General features: G+C 37.7%; 1 protein-coding gene across 7 annotated transcripts in view; it reads right to left on the bottom strand.

Annotated features, from left to right (window-relative positions):
* The window catches only part of Ten-a (tenascin accessory), a 340802-nt gene that overhangs the window by 67549 nt on the left and 256971 nt on the right, over positions 1 to 16282 (bottom strand). Inside the window, exon 1 of one of the 7 annotated variants that reach the window (XM_066294420.1) lies at positions 5420 to 5794. The exons of the other annotated variants lie outside the window; for them this stretch is intronic. Within the exon in view, the coding sequence (XP_066150517.1) occupies positions 5420 to 5511 (92 nt within the window). The 5' untranslated portion in view covers positions 5512 to 5794. Of the gene's footprint in view, positions 1 to 5419; positions 5795 to 16282 lie in introns of those variants that run through there. 7 annotated transcript variants of the gene reach the window in all.

Below are 16282 nucleotides of genomic sequence, written 5' to 3'. Positions count from 1 at the left end.
ATATAGTTCCTCCAGCTACTTTAGTCGAACGGCACTTCTGACACCTATTTTACACACCTTTCTACCCCATAATTTCAAAACATTCCATTCTTCACCTCCTTCACCGTCCCGTTCCCTCTCAACCTACATATGTGTCTTCCGGCTAGCCCCCCTTCTCTCCCTATCCACCTAAAGGCAATAATTTTGCCCGCCTTTTTCCCCCAATCACTTCGCTTCTGCCTCTGTGCAGACAGTAAAATTTTGCTGCTTTTATCTGAATATTTTTGATAAATATTCATGATGAAAGGTATAGAAGGCTGAAAGGTTCGACCCATTTAAAAAACTAAAATCTGCGAGATCGAAAATACTTTTGAAGCTGTTTTTAAGTTTGTAAAAAAATATCCGATAACCGTTAAGAAGTGCTTGTTTTCAATTGCACAGCACGTAATGATGATATTACTGAATTTAAATAAATTTTCTCACATTATACTCCTCCACCCCCCGCCTCGATTTCCCTGCTCGATTTCACAACATGATTTCCCTGGTTTAATGAGATTTAATGAAGCATTAATATGCATGTAATGTATATTGATGTCTCAAATTGAATTATTATTACTTTATGTCGCTGCGACCATCAAAATTCGACCTGCTAAGTGAAAATTTTAGCCGAAACGGAATTTATTACGTACATAAATAACTTTCAAGCACATTTTTAAGTTTTAATGGAAAATTCGTGGCTGTGAGTAAAACAGCATTAGATCCTCGATAGGAGTTTTCATTACTGCCTCGCGATTTCCATCAAACAACATCATAATCTTTCGACGGTAATGGACCACTTTTCATCTCACATCGCGGCACAGTTTTTTCAAAATGTCGCACGTGAAATATTTGAAGACCTGAAGGCCTCGCCCCGTTTGTGGTCGAAAGTTCTCTTGTAATAATTTTCTCAAATTTAATTATAAATTTGTATTAAAATATTCCTAAAACGCTCCCCAAATTCCGGTCAATGCAGTCAGCAAAGCCCGGCACAAAAATGCGAATTGCTTGCATAATATATCGAATCTAATTATCGTCATTTCTGCATATTACGATTTTTTCCGCTAATTTCAAAGCTAAAATGGTGCCTGTGCCTATAAATTCAATCACGGTGCTAATTACCATTATTATGGAGAGCTATTCAAAATTGTGAAACAATTGCATCCACTGTCTCGTTAATTCTCTATTATTACATACACTAAATAGAAACTTAATTTTATTGAAAATTGCTGGGCTTAAATGGATTTTGCCCAGGAATGCAAATTTTTCATTAACAGGAAATTGTGCGTTATTGATTGTTTAGTCCATATCCGCTTTGCGCAGAATATCACCGTTTCATATTTTAAGTTTTTTTAGACTTTATCTGCTAATTTTTAATTTCGACAGCAGAAGCTCCCATTGAAATGCGCATATAGTTCGTATTTCAATTTTAATCTACATTTTGCAAAACAAGAAAAATATCGTTATGACTATTCGTGTCAGTGATTTCCATTTTCCTCTTTCCAAAGCCAGACGCGTATTGTGCTTTCCTGTTTCAAATATAAATATCTCGTGGTGGAGGACAATCTGCCAAATTGAAATGCTCTCGAATGGGAGAGATTGTAATGTGTAATTAATGCCTTTGTAAACGAGATTTTTCTGGATTCCAGAAGCTTTGTTTATAAACTGCAAACATATCTGAATAAAAGGGGTAGCTCGGCAGCCTCGCAGGACTATTTTTCATCTTACCCCCCTTCGAAACTAATACGAAGTTAAATTTTCCCAGAGGTGGGTTTGAATCCTTATTACGGCCGATATTCGCGTTCATTTTCCCCACCCAAAATATAAAGGTTCTGCGGGTAGCACATCGCTCTCCACCCCTAAAAAGGGTTTGCCGTATTTATGGGAGTTACGGTCTGAAAGCAAGAACAAAATGCGCTGTATTCAATGTTTATGCCCGTGTTTCCAGCTGAACTTTAAACTGCCAACTTTATATTGTAAAACCTTATAAGGGCAATAAAGGAGGTTCCTTTAAATGTTAATGCCTCTCCGTGTTGCCGGAGATGTTTCGAAAACAGGATTCTTATACGATAATGGCTGTTTGGCTCGAGGAATTTCGTTTCCTTTAGCTATAATAAAAGATTGCTTTTTTAGGGTATAAAACCCCAATTAAAAGCTTTAGCTCTGAAGTTATCTAAGTGCAGAAAAATACACCCTAAGTATCTTATACATATAATCCATTTCAAAATCAATTAATATTATTTCCGACGTTTCCTTCTATATAGTTCTTTTTACGTTATTGTTTTTGTTTGCCCCAAGCTCGGGGCATATAACCTTAATGACACACGCCAGCCCTGTAGATCATCAATCATTCAGTAAGACACAGACACATTTGGACACAATTAGTTGAAACGCGTTCCGCCTTTTTCGAATTGATGCCTTCAGGTTTGTGTATAAAACGCAATTAAAGGGAAGCCGTTCCAAATTACTTTCGTTCGTTTTTGTAACTCAGCTTGACGATAAATAAATAAATAATATAAAGTCCGTAGTTTCATTAGGGTGGTCGGAAACTTGACAATGCAGAGGAGAATTGAGGTGTAATTGGGGCTTTTGGACGGGAAGTTGGAGGTGTTGCTGCTGTGCGAGTGCTTAGCAACTTCCGTCCTTGGAAAGAGATTTTACGGCAACCTTGCAACGCCCGAAATTGAAAAAGGACTCTTCGGGCACTTTCATGAGTGTTTAAGAACATCAATTTCCCTAAATTTAGATTCTATTAACCGGTAAATTTTATTCACTTTTCGAGGATTTTTAATTCCATAAATGGGCCAATGTTATTAGATCCTACTCAGAACATTCTTTCTTATTTTTAATTTCTTTTTAATTAAATGGCTCAGGAGATGACCGAGTTTCCTCATTTCAGACCTCAACGGACGCGGTCCCCAGACCATCAGCGTCCCACGGTCAGATCTCGACGGCCAAGGTTCCCCGGTTTGGGAGTTTATGGACCTCTATACGCAGGTCGCTAACGAACTTCCAGGATGCTAAGACCACCTTACACAAATTAATTTTCAGGATTTTTCCAGGATTCTTAGTCTTCATAGAAGGGACAATTATTAACGAGTTTTTAGAGGTTTTAACCTCTATAAACAGGGTCAATTTTCAATTGCTTTACCGGGCCTGTCAACTACTGTTGATCAGTAAATTATCCGCGATATTCCAATAATTCTGTCGCAGGTGAATTTTATAGGCCAGTTAATCGGCAACGTGTTTGCGGAGGTTTTGACCACTCTAACAGAATCCATTTTCAGAAATTTCCAGGGATTCTTCACTTATACAGGTTAATCAGTAACGACTTTCGGACCATTGGGGTCCAAATTGGATAGCAATGAACAGATAAACTTTCGTGATGTTCATCGGGGATGCTAGACTTTCATAGACGAGTCATTTACGACCGTATGTTCAGGGACTTTGACCTTTATAAACGACTATGATTAACCTTGAGTTAAGTCTTGTTATTATGTAAGCAATCGCCGACATTCCAATGATATTTAACAAATTTGTTAGCAATGATTTTACGGGATTTCTTGACTTCTACGGATGAGTTCTAGTTTTCAGGTAAAGTTAGAATTTACTCGTCTGCGGTTTCTCTACATAATTGACTGATGAGGATCCCACATTAAACCTAGATATCTTAATTAAGGTTAGTTTGAGTTAGATCCAGTTATGGTCGAAAGCGTTCTGTGTAGCATATTTAGTATCACGGACACTGACAAGAGTCACGTTGTGATATTAATGTAATGTGGTAAATGTAAAATTTCAAGAATTTGTAGGCGCAGTTTTTTTGCTTCATCAGCCGATTTGTATACGTGCAAAAAACATGTCGACAAATGTTGAAAAAGAATTTCAATTGAGCTCTTTTTCGATATTTTTAGGTAAATCCGGACGTTTGTAAGAGCAATTTTTCACCTATATCGAGTGCTTTGAATTTCATTTTGATTCCTAACACCTCGTTCGAGGCCTAGAAAGAGGGAAATTCGGTTTGTGGTTCGTCGTTTGGGCTTTTTCTCGCTCAAAATTAAGTGGTTGGTCCAGTAAGCGGCCTACATTATTAGATACTATTTCGGTAAAACTACAAAGTGGCCAGTTAAAATACGTGTAACATAAAATTTTTCTACCTTGGCAGAATATTAACACAGGATATAATTTCAATATCGATGAAACGTCAATCTAGGGCATTCCATCTGATTATAAAGCAGACTCACGGAACACATACAGAATTTTATAACCCTGAACATAACAGAAAAAGGAAAAATTGAGCTGCAAATATTTTATAGCATGTTCATTGCTGCTTTACAACTATCCAATCTCTGCTTGTGATCTCTAATTAAGAAATATCTTAACATCAATATAATATCAAATATCTTGAAGGCCCTGTAACATCTAAGGAGTATCTGTAATTTTGATAACGTAGTCGACTGCGTTCCATCTTTATTGCGTAAGCTTGCGAATTTTTATTGTAAAAAAACTTGTAAACTCCGTGTTCTAAGTGCTTTCAATTCGCTTTAACATAATTGTCAACAAGAGTCCTTAGAAACCGAAATCCCTGACGATGAAACCAAGATCGAAATGTGGTATTTTTCAGCTTGTGACTAATGATTCGCTAGAAGTTCCTGTTATAGGACTATAGTGGAATTAGAGCCGGAAATGGATACCTTACATTAAATTAACATTGATTTTCCATTGAGGATGGCATCTATGACCATAATTTTCCCAATCCACCCTTTCGCAATGTTCGTAAATCTTATAAACTTTAATCTAACTTTCGATTTCTATCCTTTCGAATATTCACAGAAACTCAGTTTAAATTCTCAGCGAACTCGGGAACAAAGAACTCATTCCGCACGGGTTGAAATGAAACAAAATATCCCATTTAATAAAGCTCACCCGACCTGTCTTATTAAATGTGCACATTTTATATTCCTGCTCCAGCGTCACCCACTTTCGCCCCTCTTCTTTGTTTCCAATTTAATGGCCAACATTTACACGGCTAAGGATATTGAGAAAACATTCACGTTTTAAATTAATTGATTATTTTTGGGAGATTCAGCAACTTCTGTAGCTGAACGTTTTGAAGATTTGGCACGTTTAGCAATTTCGAATGACAGCAGGGCATTGGCCGACCTGAAGCTTTCCACGGACGAGTTTCGATACCAAAACTTCGATACACATGCCCTTACTGAGACGATTAGAATCTACAGGTCCATTGACGACGACGGCACAGTCTTGAGGCGAGTTCCACACTCGGGGTTCAAGGTGCCACCCGGACCGCCCCATGAAACTCATTTTTATGCCCCCTTATGCAAATGTACCAATTTTCACTCAGCTCAGACGAGCAACAACCACAGTATTTGTACTAAAGTCGTACCTGGACTCATGTACAAACGGCTCAGCATACTCGTTCCTCATCCTGCGAGGAAGCGGAGGGGGTCGCTGATTGCTCGGGTAGTACCCGTCCATTTTATCTAACTCAAACAGTGTCCTGTCACGCTAAAACCTCCACATAGAGAACACATCACATCTTTCTCGCGATATCGAGCGCGGCGCGCACTCCAACGTCCCTTAGTCCGATGTCCTTTAGTGTCCGCGAACTTCACAATCCTGCGAGTTCTTCTCGTGAGGAAGCCTGGATAACCTCCGTGGATCCAGGCTAATTTAAATCAAAAGCAGTGCTGTGATAATGGGGCATTTACGTTCAAGCAGGAAGAATTCGAAGCGGATTGAACACGCACGCTTCGTTCAACAGTTTGCAGCGAAGTGGGGTTGATGCGGAACAACGGCGGTGCGATTTGGGGGTGCGAACGTCATAGGGTTGCGCATGCGTCCCGATTTCAACCCCCGGACTCACCCCTGTGTCGTATCTGTCCTGTCGCCTCACCTGCCGCCTCACCGGACTACGGCGACGAGCGATACTTCAAACGCAGCCCGTTTCGCTTCTGGATTTTATTTTCCAGAAACTTTTGCCATTGCAGAATTACACTGCTGCTGTGTTGCTGTGGAGGATTGACAGCTGGATTTGCGTGCACCAGAAAAGCACATCGGAAGCGACGGTTGTAATACGGAAATGTTTGAGATATAATTTTAGATTTATTTTGTCGCCTTGCAGCCACGCCAAATGGTGGAATATTCTGGATCAAGCGAACAGCTCAGACATTTGATCCTCGAGGAAGCATTAGTGGTGATCAACTGGAATGATTTCATTTATCTCCTTTAAATACCGATTCCTGGAAACCGTCAGGGATTGAGCTGTGTAAACACCGCCTGAACTGATCTCAGGGATTCTGTGGTAATGGCATTCCTCATTTTCCAAGGTTGATGTCCAATTTCCTATTCTTGCCATTGTTGATGCACAGTCTGCTTCATGTCTCAGATAAGGAGTTTTCTCATTTTGATTGATATCGAACGAACTGGAACCTTCCAATTCTCTTAGATCAAATAGACTGATTATCGCACTTTTCTAATATAATACCTACATGTTGGCTAACTCCAGTACCCCTTACAGTGTGTTCCAGATTGCGGGACAATAGCTACAGTGGCCGAGAAAAGTTTAGAAACTTTATTTTTAAGTTTTTTTTGAAATATACCTTTGAAGAGATCTCTCGTAGACATAAAGTTCATATTCGTTAATCGTACAATTCTTGTAAAACTTGATTTATTATATTGAATTTGTATATGTTTATCATTGAAGCTTAGAAAGAGGCAAAAGTTTAGGAACGTTTCATTCATGTTGCTCCTCTCAACGTACAAACGCATTTTAGGTGAATTACTTATAGCATTGATGCATGACTTAAAACAAAAGATCAATGAATTTCATGAACGTGGTAAAAAACGAGTTTTTATTGCCAAAAATCTGAACATTAGTAAAAGTGCCACTCGCAGCAGTGACAGAAGTCTTATGAGGCCCAAAAATACAGGGCGTCCACGGAAAACTATCGCGTTAATTGATAGAGTGATAAAAAGAATTTCACGAAAAGATCTTCGTAAAGTAGTTCGTGAAAGGAATTTAGAAATTTCAGAGGACTTCTCCAGAGCGATAGAACTGTGAGACGTCGACTATGCAATATGGGCTTATTTGAAAGGGTTGCTGTTAAGAAACCCCTATTATCAAAAATAGCAAACCAAGGTCCGATTGCAGTTGGCTGAAATCGCTTGGACTGGACCTCTGAAAAATGCCGTACCGTTCTTTGCAGTGACGAAGGTCAATTTGAAATATTCCGATCGCGTGGTGGACACCATGCAAGATAGCCACCAGGTGAAAGATACAGCGCACAAGTACCAACGGTTAAACATGGAGGTGGCAGTGTTATGATCTGTGGTTGCTGCAGTGGGTCACATACAGGATTCACTGTGAAAATACAAGTTAGAACGGACAAATTTCAATACCGGCATACATTAGAGAACAATAAGTTGCGGTATGTGGAGTATGAAAGGCATCTTCGTTGGAGATTCCAACAAAATAATGATCCAAAACATATTTCCAAGTTAATAAAAAATTGTTGTTTTTTTTTTTGAAAAGGGTGGATGTAATTGATGGGTCGTCGCAATCCCCCGATTTAAACCCAATTGGATTTCTGGGGGAAACCCGAGATAGCCGCATTCGTTTGAGAAACATTCGTAACAAGGCTGAACTTTTAGAAATAATATTTGATCAGTTGAAAAAAAGGCCCAAGGAAAAGTGTGTGAATCTTGTTGATTCGGCGCCTAGAAGCTGCCAGGCAGTGATTAACTAGAAAGGATACTGTACCAATTATTAAGTTTCTTTTTTCTCATAATATTAATTGTTTTCTAAAAATAAAATTTTCCGAACTTTCGTCCGACCCGGAAATACAGGGTTCGCCATTACTCTGACCTTGGTTCCTGGTGTCTTTGTATAAATATCAATATGAAATGTTTAGTACAGTACTAATTTATATCGGAAAGCTGCATGATTTAATAATATTTTTGTTTATACAGAGTGTTCCGTTTTCGCTGGACAGCATAAAGTTATAATTTTTTAAATAGCAACCCATAATTTTTTTTATACCATTTGATGAAATCTTAATTTGGAAGGAAAATACATTAAACATTTTTTAAATTGGTTGCGGCGTTGCCACATTAGAAGGTAGTGGCAGGTAATATGACAACTAAATGAAATAAGTAATTTATGCTTTTGTTAAATAGAAGCAAAGCCTACTAGAATAAATCTGTTAGATTATGATAATGCCTGTTGCAATTTGATTGAAATTTTGTAAATATCTCCATAACTGTAAATGTTACATGAAAAGATGTTATTGCAAATTAATAGAGAATTAAAAACTACATTAGAAGGACTTGAAAAAAATGATGGGTATCATTTAAAAAAAAAAACGAGTTTCAGCAAATTTGTAAAATTTGCAAATTAGCGCTCTTATACAAAAAAAGTATGGTGCATTAAAAAAATGTTTTAAAGTTTTTAAGTCCCTCTGACTTTCATTTACTACTTTACAACAACAAATTTCAAAAAACACAAGTTTTGTGATAATTTTTTTTTGATGCTGCATTTTTGCAAATTTCTCTAATATGGCAACGCCGCAACCAATTTAAAAAATGTTTAATGTATTTTCCTTCTAAATTAAGATTTCATCAAATGGTATAAAAAAAATTATGGGTTGCTATTTAAAAAATTATAACTTTATGCTGCCCAGCGAAAACGGAATACTCTGTATAAACAAAAATATTATTAAATCATGCAGCTTTCCGATATAAATTAATACTGTTCTAAACATTCCAAATTGATATTTATACAAAGACACCAGGAACCAAGGCCGGAGTAATGGCGAACCCTGTATGTTTAATTTATAACTAATTTTTTCAATATTCATTTCGTTAACTGTGCGTTTTAATAATCAAACCGATGAAAGACAACAATTAACAACAGCATCTCGATAAATTGTGCTTAATTTCAGCTGATTTAAAATTTGAAAAGTTTCTAAACTTTCGTCCGCCGCTGTATATTTATTCATTGATTTATTCAGAGGAGAATTCCTGGATTGACGCATTCGAGCACGGAATTGTTTCATTCGAATTTCAAGACTACTGTGCGACGAATGTTATGAATCGGCAGTTTCAAGATCAAATCGCATATGATTTCGAGGAGTAGTAGTTCTATACATATCAGACTTATACCAATTAAACGTGTTGAATGACATAAGTATCAGGAAATTTAGCGAGGAAGAACTTCTGGTGTGTAGATATCAGGGCAAAATAACATGCTTGCCCCAGTTCGTTTCGCAACCGAAGGACTTTTTGAATAGATGATTTATTTTCTGCGAGAAATAGTTTAAGTTCGGGATTTTTAGCATTTACGCAAAAGTAGGTAGAATGAACATAAAGCGAGGAAAAAATTACGAAATTCAAATTTACAAGTAATTCCGGTTGGTGGTTATTCTACTGAATTAAATTGATTATTACAGGTGGATAAAGATTGAAATTAAGCATAAATGCCAACAAATTAAAGCAGATAATTAAGGAAATTTAGGAAAAAGGGAAAATCGGCGTTTAAACGTAAGTCAAACTTATCTTATGGAATAAATAGATAGATAATCAATCCATTTTTAGACTGAGTGACTGTAAATCCACCCGAGGGCAGGTGCACGTTCTTCAACTGAATTTGAATTTATCCATTGCTCAATATTAGTCTCAGACGATCATTTTTCCCTGTTAATATTTCAGCCATTACTTTTCCAAGTCAAACTAAAAATCGGGGCAGTTTCATAGCTCTTATAGCACCAAATATCGTTACCCGATTTGAACAATGCCAGATCACTGGATAAGCTGAAACAATGGGAAACAATGCCAACAGTGCCGATACTTCGACGAAAATTAAAACTTCCAGGCATCGTCTGCTCTTTACTTTACTTTCTTGTTGTATCCTGCCAAAGGAGAAAAAAGCGATCATTTCGGGAATATTATGACATGCGTGTTTTTCGATCACCGAAATTGTCGAGCCTTTTCCATTAGCACAGACAATAAAGACGAATGAGTTTCACACTGAAAATAATTGGGAAATAATCCCCCATGTTTTAAAATAGGTGCTTTGGCTCCATAATAAATAATTCCTTCGGATGATATTTGGAAACCTTATCTTTAATTAATAATTTAACACCAAACCTGCCAAAGTTTTAATGGGATTTCTCGTTCATTAAACAGAGTACGGACTTCAGAACTTTGTAAAAGCGTCGGCTATATCTGGAATTACACAATGGAAAAGGAGAAAATGACAATAGTTCCGTTGAAGATCTGATGTGGACGGGTTTTGATACAATCATGTTTTGTTTTTTTTTTTCTTGAGTATTTTTTCCACACTTCAATAAATCACTGAGTTCAAAACGTATCGCATACTTCTCATGCTAAACAAAATCTCCAGCAGCACTTTGCTTTCCAAATAAGATTCCCGCAATATATCCGGGCTAGTGCTGGATTCGACACCACGTGCTAAAAATCATATGGCCCTAATCTTCTAAAAGGGAGATCCGGACGAGATGGGATTTTCGGGATGCTCTTATAAGTTCGGGTATGGGAAACACTACAAACACGACGAAGTTGTTGCTTGTAAGAGCATCTGGCGTTCAAACAAACTGGGGCTTGTTGAGCCCCACCGCACCAAAATCCCGCAACTTTCAAGATGTGCCAGGGGCGTACTTGGGCTTGTTTGTGGCCGTAACTCCCTCACTTGCTCATCCATAAACAGTCCTAACTGTTGACGTGGAAAATATTGGTCAAAGCTCAGTTTCAGCTGGTTTTAGAGTCAATAGTTTCATGCGTAACTTTCCGTTCGTTAAAACCACTGGTTTGAACCTGGCTTTCGTCTGGGGCGAAATGAGTTTCAGACATTTCCCGCACCAAAGTGCTGAAATCAGTTAATTAAGCAATGATCGAATCGAATTGAAAGGAAAAGGCCAGAGAAAGGAAAAAAGTGCCGGCAGTTGATTTAAATCCGATTTTTGATGAATTCAGATAGAAATTGTGAGTTGACAAAATTAAGCGTCGGAATTCTATCGCTCTTCATTTAACCCGAGTTAACATGATACATGCAATTTTGGCCTGAGATCCAGCAAACCACAAGTTGGTGGTTTCTTGCAAAATTTCCCGAAAATCGAGCGTTCGATCGCGCAGAAAACCTGAATTCATCCATTATTAGAGGTTAAACTGGTTTCAACATGATCTTTGTGAAATCGCCGCAACTACCCTTCTCTCCTTTGAACCTAGAAATACCCATCCATTGCAAAATGTGTTATAATTTATTCTCCTCAGTGCTTGTTTGGAGACATTCTTTATTATTTTGTTATCCCAAGGGGCTTGTTTAGCTCACCAGAATTTACTTCAGGATCGTGAATTATTCACCCTAATTTGGCTGTCGAGCATCCTTCGAAATCCGATTGTGAATAATGCTCAAATAGTGAAATAAGCTGCACCAAATTTTGTATAATGCCACACTTTATCAATAATATTTGGAAAATAACTTCAACAAAAGATTATTCCGATTGGTTGGACTAACGCATATAACTTTGATGCTCCCAAAATAAATGCAAGCTCCCACAGGACTCATACAAAACGTATCTGTCTCGTTTTCCTGACTATTTTTTTCACGGAAGCGTCTTCATTTTACCAAAGAAAAAAATGCGCTGGCGTTTCTGTCACAAAAATTGTATCCAGCAAATTGGAAAAGCCGATTAACAAAACTACCAAACTCACTAAGTCTATCTTGATTTAAACTTTTAAGGCCGCTCGAATTGCCTAACTGGCGAGTTTACAAAAAACTTTTATGTGTCCCAAAAGACTCGCAGAACTTCAAAAGTAATTCTAATGGCCGGCGATATGAAAAGAAGGGCAAAGAGGGAAGTGCTGGGTCACCTCAAATTAACAAAAAAAAGTATGAACGATTAGTAAAATTATTCGAGTTAACCATAACTTGATACGATCGAATGGCACCAACCAAATCCATAAGCTCATGAGTAGAACAATGATTGCAATATCATCTGCCTGCCTCAAATCAAAGGATATCACAACTACCTGACGCAAAAGCCCTCAGTTACTCTTTTCATCAGTTGAATTATTACGAATATAAAGCAGGTGCTACAAGATAGGAAATGTGTTGCTCATCATTTCCTACCTTCTTCTTCACCATTATCATCATCATCTTCTTCATCATCTTCATCATCATCATTTTCATCATTTTCATCATCATCATCATCATCATCATCATCATCATCATCATCTTCATCATCATCATCATCATGTTCATCATCATCATCATCATCAATGGTTAATTATCAATCGATTGATCAAAACTTGCGACGACATGATTACCGAATTATATCGTCAATGAAACGTATCACTCGTTTACAACCAAAATTAAAATCGTAATAGATGAGGTCTATCAATCAGGGACGTTGGAAGTAAAATTGGGGAACCAACGAGTTTTAATTTAAATTGTTTTAATATATTTACGGAACTTCCGAACGTTGAATCATACATTAAGAAACTATTGGAAAATACTGGAAGCTTTAGTGTTGATGGCTTCGTTAGACACAACTTCTCGATCTAGGGACCAGTCAAAGCTGGATAAATCCAATCTAATTTTCGATCGCCCCTGAACCTTAGAGCGAAATGTGAACCTTATTTGCTTCAATTTTACATTTCTTTGTTGAGTTGTGTAGTGCAGCTTCTAACGCCAATGACGATAATATCAGAGTTGGAAGGCTTTAGCTCTTCGATGTCTGTTATGGAGAATATTTTATTTATTTTTATTTTTTATCTTTGATTATTATTTTTTTAATTTTATTCGATTTTAGCCGTTCTGGTTCCATACCGGAACCATGCCGTTCCAAAACAAAACAGCAATGATTTAGGCTTGAGTGTTACATCGGGCATTTAAAAAAATGTTCAGACTATCTTCTTTACGTACTTGGAGAGCTATATGAATTTTACGAATTAATGAGCTCTCACTTCCATCGCTGCACTCGATGTTCCTTTCTCTCGCGACTTTCAGAGGAAATATGAAAGATTAGAGGCACATGATGCGTTGCACGTGTTATAGGTTTTATGCGGATTATTGGTTGTATATTTCGATTTCACGCCCCTCTGGGCATAATGCCGTGTCTTTATTCTGCAAAACAGTTTTGGGGGTTGTAATGGGGATGCTTAATAAGCTGCCACGGAATCTGATTGAATGGTCATGGAAATTTACTCGAAGTATTTTAACCAACTTCTGCGACATAAATTTAACGAAAATTTTCCTGGCTTGCAATTTTCCTTTAAATTGCAACCGCCGACTCACTGGTGTGACTCGAAACTATTTCAAACTACCCTTGCCAATAGCTACGACCCTAAATCAGGAATGCAATGCATTTTGATAAAACTTTGTTGTTACCCTACCAACACATAATATTTATAGCCGCGAAGTTTACTTTCCCAGTTTGATTTAAATTTTAATGCTCATAATAGACTTGGATATGTGCGTTTTCCAATGTGACTGTATCGGTTCTTCTCTATTTTATATAGAATATTATTTCGTAAATGAATTTTATGCTACAGGATGCAACAAAAATGAACATTCTGGATTATTCTTTGAGGATTCGGGCTAATGTATGGTTCAATTTGTTCGACCGATGCCATCATTGAAACGCTCAAAAAACCGAAAGGTTTCCCGTAAAGTCAGCTATTTTCCCGGATTCAAAGAATGTAACCCTGAGAGTGGAAACTCATTTCGACTTTCGTTCTTGCAGGAATTCCAAAGAAATCTAGATATACGATTGACATATGATTTGCATATAAATGATAAATCCAGATAGTTTATCCCTCGCGAGACGCTATAAACGGTTTTGCTTTTATATGTGCTTTTAACTCTTTTGATGTAAAACAAAGTTAATGCTGAAGTCAGACAAATAATAGAGCCAGCAGTTTTCGGAAATTCCGCGGAAGGAAATAACCCTAAACTTGTTTAACTCACGGAAAGTTAACTTGCAACATCTCGGAAACTGTTAGAGGCCGACACAAGTTTTCGTACGTCATACAACTTTTTCTAAACCATATCTGGGGTCAAATTCCGTTTGTTGGAAACATATGTGAATAACTGAACCGATACGAATTTTTTCGAGGGATTTATGTAATCAGATCAGGAATTACCTCTTCTATAGAAACTCGCAAATTAGTGTCGACCCAGATTTAAATCAGTGAAACGGAAGGGCTTTCATGTATGTTTCCGTGAGAAGAGCGAAGCGCAGTTAATTCACTGTTTCACAGAGTTAGTCCCTTTCAGGCAGAAGAGTAGAACCTTTAATTAAATTTCCCTAGTTTAAAATTGTCAGATGCAACGAGATAACTTCGTTTCAATTACCTTCACTTTAAAATGCTTCACTTTTGCTCCACTTTTTCGATGAATATTCCTGGAGAAAACAAGTTCCTCGACAGTAAAGCAATTTCCAATTCTAAGCAAAATCCGAAACATCTGTTTTGCAATATTCAGCTTGTTTCTGACAGAAGCATTGAATTGAGAAAAATCTGCTTTGAACGGTCGATAACTCTGTACAAAAACAGTAATTTCTCACACTCTTTCTTGGGCCATAATTCCCAAAAATTGCCCCAATTGCAAGTGTCACAGCCACAAAAACCGATTCGGGAATGATCAGTGACTTTGGCTCAAACTTTCCTTCTTTTAACACGTCTTTTGGGCCTTGACGAACGTCCTTATATTTTTGCTTTTATACTTAATTCCGGATATAACAGAAGTTCTGATAAAGTTTTGAAGGATGTACTTTGTGTAATGAACGAGAAATCCTATTAAAACTTCCGCGGGACCGACGCTAAATCACGAATTAAGATAAATTTGCCAAATATACTTGTTCATTCATCAAAAACCCTGGAAGATACTTTCTTGGATTCGGCCGTAAAGGTAACATTTTATTGGCAATTGTGCGAACATAGAAGTGCTCGAATTTGGGAAAAACCCGCCCCTTTATTAATTTTCACACCCCCATACACGACTACCCCATACAAATCAACGTCAGCGGCATTCTTCACTGTCTTCACACCTTATTTATTCTAAATTTAGACTGCTTGAGCAGTTTTCGAAAGCTCTTTATTCCCTCAGCCCTTTGTTCTCGCCGGCTTTAATCAATCCCCCGTCATAATAATATTAGTAAACACTACAGTTTCGCCAGCTTTGACCCAACCCAAATACACCCCAACGATTTCGTGTTGGCGCATATGTTTAGCCTTAAAGGAAACTTGATATCTAGAGTAAAATGGTAAAAAGGATGGGTCGGTTTGAGCCAGTGTATTTGTTGAACGATAAGCACGTAATGTGCCATGGGATAAGAGTAGAGTCATAAAGGGGGCAAGGCGAGGGTCCTCCCCCTCCTCCAATACGCACCTAAAAATTCCCGCGATGTCCACCGAAAAACCCATGGAAGTTCCGCATTTAAATTGTTTCCGAAATGCTTCAAAACAATTAAGAAATTATCAAGAACGAGAATCCGAGAGAAATGCAAAAACAAGTAATGGGAAAGCGAATATTGGAGAGCCCAATCCTCGGTAGAAAATGAAGTTTGCAAGATGCCGTGAGTAATTTAATAACAGCTATAAAATTCCATGCTTTACCGGAACAAGAACTAATAAACCCAGCATTAAATCTAAAATAATATAATTACTGTCAGCTTCATAGAGTTGTAGGCTTTTAACTTCCCTGTTTCCGCTGAGAAGATAATTACCATTTAGTGTTCCAAGTCAAGTGTGACTCGAAAATGTAGAAGGGATGATACATATTTTTTTTCCAGTGAACAGAAACGAGTGCAAACTTGACTGTCCAAAATGGCGGCAATTCATATAAACTCCTCACCATTAGCCCGTGCAGAATCGTAAATAGAAGTAATAAATTTCAACAAATCCAGGGCAACACATAATCGTGGAGGTTAACAATATGTCAACAACTCATAGCACAACCCTTGCAAATGAATCCCTTGGCAAGGTCGGATTTGAAGCCCCGGCCCTACACGTCGTTTATGCCGAAACAGAACAAAACTTGAGTGTTTTGTTCGCCTGGTAACACCCACCCCAACCGAAGCAACGTGTTGACGCATATGTTTATCCCTATAGTAAAATTTCATATCAGGGCACGAAATTCGTTCAACGTCGCGACTGGAAACTATAAGGGGAAGTCAATATCTCGGGAATTCTATCCCAAATCATACCCATTCAAAATCGATAGCTCTGC

This window comes from Euwallacea fornicatus, chromosome 21, assembly GCF_040115645.1.
Source record: "Euwallacea fornicatus isolate EFF26 chromosome 21, ASM4011564v1, whole genome shotgun sequence".
Classification (NCBI taxonomy): Eukaryota; Metazoa; Arthropoda; class Insecta; order Coleoptera; family Curculionidae; genus Euwallacea; species Euwallacea fornicatus.
Note: the sequence above shows the minus strand (reverse complement) of the source record. Positions and strands in the feature narration are given on the sequence as shown.